Source organism: Cariama cristata, unplaced genomic scaffold (assembly GCF_000690535.1).
Source record: "Cariama cristata isolate BGI_N322 unplaced genomic scaffold, ASM69053v1 scaffold8584, whole genome shotgun sequence".
NCBI lineage: Eukaryota > Metazoa > Chordata > Aves > Cariamiformes > Cariamidae > Cariama > Cariama cristata.
The window spans coordinates 1,179-10,752 of NW_009612322.1; the positions used below are offsets into that span (position 1 = coordinate 1,179).

Genomic DNA, 9,574 nt, shown 5'->3' on the forward strand with positions numbered 1-9,574 from the left:
ATTGTCTGATTTACACTTCTAAACATGGTCTTTAAGCGTTTGTATCTAATTAATTTGGAGCTTGCAAAAGGAAGGGGATAGTAGGTTCTGCCGGTTTCCTGAGGAAGGTGTTGGATAAGAAAGGATTTAGACTGTGGTCTATACCCTAGCCTGAAGCCAGAGTCATGTTTGGCAGTTTCCCACAGGCCTGTGCTGTGAAGAGTAAGCAGGGGAGCCCTGGCTTTGTACCTGAAGGACAATAGCTGGTTAGCAACCCCCATTCTCTTCCTTTCTCATATTTTCCTCCCTCTCCAACCATCTGATGGACCGCAAAACTATGGGAAACTTTAAAACTATTGTGTGGTGATTGACACTGTCTATATGTCTGTGTGTCTGGGGAGGCAGTGCCACGGTGTACATTGAGAACATCATACAAACAAGCAAAACACAGCAATCCTGAAGTTTTTCCTTGGTATCAGGACACTTAATTTTCTGTGTGTTTTGGTGCATTTATATTTCAATCTGGTAAAGTGGATTTCCTCCTCACTCTGCGATAGCTTAGCTGAGTTTTTTTGCTTACTTCAGTTCTATGGCACTCCAAAGTCTCTTTAAGATGAAATCTTATGTCTGAATTGATACAACCAGTATGGATGTGTACACAGATAAATGGAAAAGTTCTCTGATTGACTAGTTCATGAGTAGTCCCCTTCAGTTTGGCTGAAAATAACCAAAAGAGTTCAAATAAATAGAACAATGTCTACAATGTGTTACATGTTTTCCATGCTTGGAAGCAGGTGTATTTTGGATGGCTCATGATCCACAGAGAGAGAGATGACAGTAACAGTTTACAAGGGATATGGCTGCAGGGATAGCTGGCTACTTCCTAGTAAAATAGTTTCTAAAGTAGCAATACAGTAAGTTTATCAAAGAATTTTTTATCATTGCTCATTTTATATATTGGTGCCATGGAGAAGCTCACAGTGTAGTCATATCTATATATTTGTATGCATTCACTCACATGAAGTCTATACGTGGAACAGATCGCAGTTTACAGCAGATACAGACAGATACTGGGGGAAGGGAAGTGCAGAAAGATTTTTAAGGTATCAATAAGCCTGTGACATTTCATTTATATTGTTGTCTGAATAGGTGAAGGTGGTTTAGAGGATTACTTTTTACATCTGAACTGAGACTGGCTGAGAGCATCCACTTGGGCAACGACCTGAGCTCAGCTGATGGGCTGTTAAACCTGTTCCCTTGCTCCCCATCCCGATGGAGACACGGCTCCCTAAAGCTCTCATCTTACCCCTGATTTCAGATGGCACTTGTGGCAGTAGCAGCGGTGGCTTTGTGTCACAGCCAAGCTGCTTCATGCATGAGTAATCCTGTGAAGAACAGTTGAATGGTCCTGGTGAAGGACACAGCAGTATACCAAGGCAGGTGCTGAGCAGAGGGAATGTGAGTGTGAGGAGAGGTTAAAGATCCATGAATGTATAAGCAGAAGGGGGAGAAGACAGGATAGACCTGTGAATTTGTCAGTAGCAGAGGTGGGTGCAGGGAGGATGTTATTTGAAGGTGGGGATATCAGAGTTGCAAGCTTAAAATGATGGGCAGATATTTCACAGCTATCTGAGCACTGCTGGCAAGCCAGGGTGACTGCAGAGGTGGGGCGTAGTGATGGGTTCCAGCCTCTGGGTCCTGGTTGACCCACAGAGGCTGTGGGGGAAGCCACAGCAGGATTTAGGCATGGCTTAAACATATGAAGCAAAGTGTTGCAGTCAGAAAACTTGTTGGTTTAGGACCTTCAGAAGTAAGAATCCTGTTTTGCATTGTAGGACACAGGTGCAGAAGTGGTTGTCCAGAAGGAACTATTTCCTGGAGTGCAAGTAAACACTGAATATTTTGAACAGGAACAAAACGTCAACGAACTGAAAAATGAAGTGGCTGAACTGGATATTGTACTTATAAATGAACAACTAAAAGAGCTGGAGGTATGGAAATTGCAAAGCCATTCCTCATTGTTAATGTAGTGGCACACTTACAGAATCGTGATTCACTTGGGCAAAACAAAATTGTTGCATATAGTCTTATCTGAGGTTTGACTGCATGATTAGTCAGTTTGTCTACCAGGTAATCTACAAACACTGTGCCTTAATGCAAGTATGTAAATACCATATTTCATACTGCTCTTCTAGAGTGCAGTAGTAGATACACCTATGATTGTGCCTGCGCGTCCATGATGTGCACAGGCATGTGTGCTCATTTGCATGTGAATGAGCAAGCAAATGTTTGCAGATGTATCAGTATTTAACTGTATTTTGTGTTGAAAGCTGAAAGTGTTTAAGATCCTCTTCTAATCCCCTCTCTGTGGTGGGCTTGATTGTAGAATTTACAAACTGAACTGGAAACATGGAAAGCAAAATCTTTATGTCATAGTCAAGAAGCGTTTCCCAATGCAACAGGATCAAAAAGAGCAGAACTGCAAACCACAGAGCCTGCAGTGCCCTGTTGGGACAGGCTGCTTCAAGAACTAGATGCTGTTAAGGCAGTGAAGCAACAACAGTACTGTTTAATTAATGAGTACCAGAAAAATCTTTCTGCTGCGCAGTCCTCAATGAAAAATTTGTCAACAGAAAAAGATAACATGAAAATGTAAGTATAGTTGAGGGTTTATGTTAATAGGCGCAGAATAAATATGGTCCTAGACTGAATTACCATTCTACAATAATACTCAGATGAGAACATGGTGTTTTATCCATCTCATTAATGTTAGGTAGCAAGAGAAGTCTCATAGGTTTGTAAGTTTAAACAGCCTTAACCAGAAGCATTTCTAGTGGTTTTCTGCTATCCTTTAGCAACACCTACTCTTTTTATTTTATAAGCAAAACAAAGAAATGGTTGCTGTGCTAAAAGCCATATTAAAATATTTTTGCAAAAATATGGCAGATGTGAAATAATTTTTTTCTTTAAGGACTCATCTTTTTTTTCTTATTGAAATATCTCATTACTCTGAAAATTAACCTTATTTGATAGGAAGAATTGTATGGCAATAAATAAGTCTATAGTACCAATTCAGAGATGACCAATGCACACATATCTTAGGTGGGAATTTCAAAATACTCCTGGAAATAAAAGATCCATAGATAAACTCCTCCAAATTATTCTTGAATGGGTATTTTTGAAGTTTTTCTTATAACTAAGTTTTATCTTCATTGTAAATCAGAAATTGGCATAAAATGTTGTTAATTCACTTAAAGATAACTTAACAACTTGTTGATTTTTAAAACTTAATTTATTGTAACTTTAAAGGCAGGCTACATTCCTTTAGGGAATGACACATTCTATATTAGTATATACTGCAATTTTAGAGAATATGCATTAGAATATACCTTTTCTGCATAGTTATCTAGAAATAACTAATGCTGTACCGATAAGCAAAAAAATAATGATACTGCAACAGTGGTTAGGAAATTTTTGAGACAACATGGAGAGATGCATGTGATTAAGTGAATAAAGTGAGTGAATCATTTTCTAAACAGTGAAATTATTTTTTTAAAAATGTGTCTAGTCTATGTTTTAAGAGAATTATTTTTTTTTTTAAAACGCTACTCGTATTTTTGGCAGAGGTCCTATGAACAACACAGTTCTTCTGGAGAAGATTAAGGCATGTACAGAGTCCTTATGGAAAGAAAGAGATGTCTTAAACCAGTTGAAAACCCAGCAAGAAAGTTTATCTCAGCATTTAACATGCATGGATAAAGTGTTAACCGAAAGCCAAATGAGGCAACTGGAGCAATGGTGGCAACACATGGAACAAACAGTGCAAAAGAAACACGATCAAGTTGTGGCAGAGATCGATGAATTTAACCTGCTTATGAATAAAGCACAGGATATTCAGAGACTGATACAAGAACAGTCTTTACAAGCAGAATTATATTCCTCAGCTGCAGGAAAAGCCAAATACGCTGTACTTTGGACCACAGAGCTACAGGACATTAAACATGGTCTTTCTCTATTAAAAAGAAGGATTGAACTGCAGATGAAAAGAATTTGGAGTGATCAAGAGAAGGTGGCTTTGGAGAACTCTATACATGATTTGCAGAGCAAATTGGAAGCATTATCAGCACAACAAACTCCTCGAGAGGATGTTAAGATCACTGGTCCTGCTCTCATGAAACATGAAATGGTGAAGAGGCTGAAAGAAAATATTTCATGGGTCAAACAATCACTGTCCTCTTTTGATCAGAAAGCAGCACTTTTCCCCAGTGATGTTAAATCACAGATCAGAAGTTGTCAGCTTATGAGCACAGAAATTCTAAACAGAGAGCCTGTGATTGTATCACTGGATTATGAACTCCAGCACATCATTCCCAGCTTGAAGCCAGAGGAGATCTCTGATATGACCTTCCTTTTACAAACATTGCAGAATTCATACCAGGCTCTTGTTTTAAAATCGGCTCAAAGATTACAGCACCTAGAGCTCCTGCTGGAAGAGAGGCAAAGGCTTATTGCAGAAGTAGAAAAAGTTCACTGTCAGCTTCGAAATGCTGAGATGCTTGCCAGGCCTGACATGAACCAAACCAGCACATTGTCAGAATTAATGAATCAACAAGCAATTTTAAAGGGGATTTTAAAGGACGTACAGGAAATAGAAGGGCTTATCTCATCCCACTGTAAAGAGAGTCAGGTCACAGCTGGGGAACTGAGTTTGTCTGAACAACTATTTTTGATTGATCAATTAAGAAGTCTGAAGAATAGAGCAAGAAAGACACAGAGGCAAATTCAGAGTAAACTTCATGAAGTAGAAAAAAAGATAGCTGTCTGCCAAGAGTTTGCTGAAGGAATAACTTCATTGCAGGAAGATCTTAATGATCTACAGCATGGTGAAATGAACCTGGGAGAAAATGAATTATTAGGTGGTAAGCAGGAAGTGAACAATAAACGCAAAGCACTTACAGAAAAAGTATTAGCTTTTCAGTCCAATTTGTCACAAATAATGAAGTACAAAGAAATCTTTGAATGCATAGGTCTAAAATGGGACTCACTGCAGCTGAATGAATTGCAAACTAAATTTTTTAAAATTAAAAATGAAATTAAAGGGAAGATAATACGCTTTGATAATGTTGTTAGGGAATGTGAAAAGATTCAAGCATTGCTAAATGAAATCCAGATTGTGATATCCACTCTAAGAAAAGAAGCTAACATCCTAAACAATAGCTCTAGCTCTTCTCCTGCTGAGAATCTTGTATCCGCACAGGTTCTGTCTCAGGCAGTTCAACAAATCTTGTACTTAACCCAGGAGGTAGCAAATCAAATAAACAAAAATGAGGTCTTTGATACACCATTCAAGGAATGTAAGAGGAAAGAAATAAAGAGCCTGGAGAAAGATGTTGAGGAATTGAATCAGTTTCTTCAAAACTTGGTCTCAGGTCTGCAGTGTGTAAACAAGGAAGATACCCAGAATGAAGTAGAACATATATTCCACATCATAAAGCATATTCAGTTAGAGCTTCAGCAACCGCTTCTGATAGACATAAAAATGATGCAGTATGAAAAGATACGATGGGAAGCAATTCAGAATATGATGCAAGCAAAGTTTTCTGCTATTAAATGCATAATGGAAAAAGAGAGGGAAAACCAAGAAGAAAAATCTCTTGCTGCTGATATAGAAACAAAATTAGAGACACTGCAAGATCATGAAATACAATTGAAGACAGACATTGCTGCCCGTGTTGTAAGTATATTTAATGAAAGTAAGATACAGCCGTATGTCTTTTCCCAATAATTAGATTAGGTGTCTGTGACTGTAGCGTTTACATTTTCATGACTTATATCCCCCTTTAATTCTAGTAACTGAATTGTCCCATCGTCATCTCTACATTGGTGGATGTGATGGGAATCATGATGAGAAACTAAGGATAAAAAGAAATCAGTTGTATTCAGTTTGATTATAATCGAGCAGTGGAGATTGGCACAAGAAAAGAAAGGTAGAGGGGAGGAAGGAAAAGGTTGTGTTGAAATATTGAGCTGAAGAGAGACTGGGTGCAAGTGTCCCGGGATTATTCTTGGGACTGATTTTATGCAACATTTTCAATAGTGATAATGGTGGAAAAACCCAGAAGTTTCTTGTTTCTACTGTGAAGAAAAAGCTTACCAGCTGGGAATGATCAAGGAGAGTAAAGCGCAGGTCAAACCAATGTGATTAGGCCACAGGAAGGGTAAGCAAAGGCAACCGGGATCCAAGGCTTTAACACAAGGATATGAGGCATTGATAAGGCATTGCTGGAGGATCAACCCGATTCTTCATGCCTTTGTCAGGAAGGGTCCATTCAGACTGGAACAGATGCTGTTGGAAGGATGAGAAATGTTGAGGGCAGTTAATAAAACTGAATTTGCTCAACGTGGTAAGCTGAGGGCAAGTGGGAAACCTGGCTGAGAAACATAATTAGTCTGGAGGTAGACTTCATGGATGGAAAAGGACTGCTTAAGCTAACGGGCAGTGTTAATACAGGGAGAAGGAGTTGGTGAATAAATTTATGTTGAAAACTAGAAGAGTGGTAACCTTCATAGCAGGGAGGTTCTGGAACTGTGTACTGGTCAAGAAGACCTGTGCCCTGACTGCCCAAGAGATCAATAGATACAAATGAGGAAATATGAGGTATTGGCTAATAACAGGGGGAGCGACTCGGCATCCCTGATGGACTTACAGTCCTACTGCCAGATTTACTGGTTTGCTGTGCTTCATCTTCACTGCTTGGGTATTGCGTGGGAAGCACAACACCAAAGTTTCTCTGCCCTGTGGGAATCCAAGAGCTTCTTTCTGTGTATGAATATATACAAGAAGAGGTTTTAGTAAGAAGCAGTTTGGCAAGTTATAGTGAAGCTATCCCCTAGAGCAGAATAAAGCATCAATGTGTGGGATTTCCTTGTCTGAACATGATGTATACTGCCATGTTCATAAGGGATCTTATGGCTCTTGTGTCCTGCCATCCTTCTTTCTGGACTTTCCCAGTATTGGCACTTCCCTCATAACCCCTGTTCCTATGACTGAGAGCAATCAATCCATAGGTTACAGCACTGCTCTGTGACTGCCTACGTAGCAGAGTGCATTTGCCATGTGTCCTCTTCACCTCCTCAGGCCAATTCTGGGAGCATTGGCCTCAAATACAGCCAGGTGTGAAATTTTGAGAAGACCGTCTGGTGATCCAGAGGAGCGCAGCAGTCTCTTGATTGTTCCTTTGTCTTTTTAACACTTTCAGAGTGCTCTGGAGGAGGCATTTAGGACTGGTGAACTTTATACCAACGCTGTTCAGAGGGCTGCCAGGTTCCTTGAGGACTATGAAGCTCAAGTCCAGTCTGCTACAGCAGAGCTTGGTAGCTCAGAGGAGGTCTGTCAAACCCCACAATGGAAACAAGAAGAGTTCAACTCTGCAAAGGCTGACATAGAAAACCTGTACTCCAAGCTGAAAAACCTAGTGAAACCAGAAGACAAAATATGTCTGGAAAATACTTTAACAGAACTAGTCAATAAGAGTTTGGCTTTAAGGGAGAAGGCTCAAAGAAAGGAAGCTGATAAACAGAGGTAGGTTTAAGAGATCTTCCTAGATCATGTTCCTTATCATAAGAAATTTGACTGATGATAAATGCAGTGTTGTTTCTGGTCTGATAGAATCAGGTAATTCACCAGAAGGAACTGTAAGCGTTTCTGTTGTTCCCAGATGTGATTGCAATGGAAGGAAAATTACCAGATAATAAGCATATTGATACCAATTTACAATGCAATAATTTTTAGTATATTCAGAAAAATATGTATGGTGCTCGACTGAGGGTCATAGGGTGCCAGAGTCAGAAGAAAGCACATTTTCACAGTCTCTAGTTCAGTGCTGGTGCTGGTGCAGGTTATGACAGTTTCTATAGGGGCCCTAATGCATGTCTTTCATAGGCTATTCTGATGGCTTGAGAAAGTAAAGCCCAAACAAGACACAGGCCATAGTTTCTTTCCTTCAAATACAGGTACCGAAGAGATCTGAAGGGCCTTCGGGATTTTTAAATTGCTTGCTCATGATCCAGTGCTTCTGGTCCTGTTGAGCATAACCTTAAAATCTGCTTTTATAATCTAAGAATTGGATAACTTCAAAGGCTTTGGTAATAGAAATGAGATGATAAGATATAGAAATAAGAAATTGGAATTATACAGACCACACATCGTAGGGACAAATGGAATGTGTGTTACAAACTGGGAACTAATTTTTGGGAATGTCTGACGAGGATCAAGACATACAATCCTTTTGAGCAGCTCCATGGCTGATATATAGGTATACATACATATATTTCTTTACCTCTGGGGCATTTGTACCTGCATCTCTAAAGTATCTCAGATATCGGACCTGAGGTGTATGACAAATGCTAATTGAAGATAACTTGCAAAATAATAAGGACTACTAGTTCAGAAGATTTTTTTTTTTTCTATTCTTGTGGGCATTATGGTTGGAGAGAGGAGCAACCACAACAAATTTTAATTGCTCTATTTGTTTCCTACAGGTATTTTGAAAAATACAAAAGCTACACAAAAAGCAAAGATAAAGTGTGTGGTAATCTTAACAAACTGGAACAGATGCTTAGGCAGTCTTTGTCTCAAATACCAATGTCTTATAAAGAAGCTTTGGAGTACTTGGAAGAAAGCAAGGTAAGAGAGGCTCTGAAGAACTTGAAAAGCTCATGCAAAACTGCGATGCAGCTATGCCCACCATATGATATCGTAGTAGAAAGAAGTGAAATTCTTTATCCTGTATTTATGTATATATAAAACCACAGAATATATTTATAAACCTATAAAAAGGCCATATAAAATGAATACCTCTTATTGCTGTAGAAATCAAACATTATCTGTGCTTAAGATAGTGTGGCATTTCTGTTCAGATCCCTCATTGCTTCTTTGCACCACCAGGGCGGATCAGATTTGTAACATTGCTGTTGTTTTCCCTCAGAAGTGAAAATCGGAGAACTTTCCGTTTTCCCCACCCAGGACTCTCTTGCTGCCTCCCCACCACACCTCTGCTATAGTCAACCTCTTTGCTGTCCTCTTTTAGTACTCATCATGTTACAAGCTTGTCATTTTATATATCTGTAACTCCTGCTCATTTCTCTTTCCTTCCAAATAACCAGAAAGAACTAAGAACAACCTAATTGCCTGGGCACACTGTTCTTCTGTTTGTTTTGTTTGTTTTATTTACCCCATCTTTCTCTGCAGTCTTAGCCAACAGAATTCTTTCATTACAACTGCATTTAACCAGCTCAGTGGAGTGATTGCCATTTTATTGGAGGATCTTCTAAATCATGTTACTGAGTGCTTCTGACTGTATTGTTTTACTTATTTACTTGTTTATTTTTCCTGTAAGATTTTAGTCTCCAACATTGACTCGGCTGAAGATGATCTTGTGAAGCTGAGGCAAGTCTCTGGAGAGCTGATGAGATTATGCAGGAGAAGTGACAGGGCACTGGGCAGGATTGTAACAGTGCTGTGGGAAAATTGGCTGGGTTTGCTTGAGGTGGCAAAAGGGATGGAAATTGACTGTGAAGAGCTAAAGCAGGACTG

General features: G+C 39.3%; 1 protein-coding gene across 1 annotated transcript in view; it reads left to right on the forward strand.

The window, feature by feature from the left end:
* Positions 1-1,814: 1,814 nt before the first annotated feature.
* LOC104160446 (nesprin-2-like) overlaps positions 1,815-9,574 on the forward strand; it is a gene marked incomplete at its 5' end in the record, with an annotated part of 19,747 nt that continues 11,987 nt past the window's right edge. Inside the window, 5 exons of the mRNA XM_009698569.1 lie at positions 1,815-1,970; positions 2,588-2,631; positions 3,604-5,713; positions 7,239-7,561; positions 8,521-8,665. Coding sequence (XP_009696871.1) covers positions 1,815-1,970; positions 2,588-2,631; positions 3,604-5,713; positions 7,239-7,561; positions 8,521-8,665 — 2,778 coding nt within the window. The remainder of the gene's footprint in view (positions 1,971-2,587; positions 2,632-3,603; positions 5,714-7,238; positions 7,562-8,520; positions 8,666-9,574) is intronic.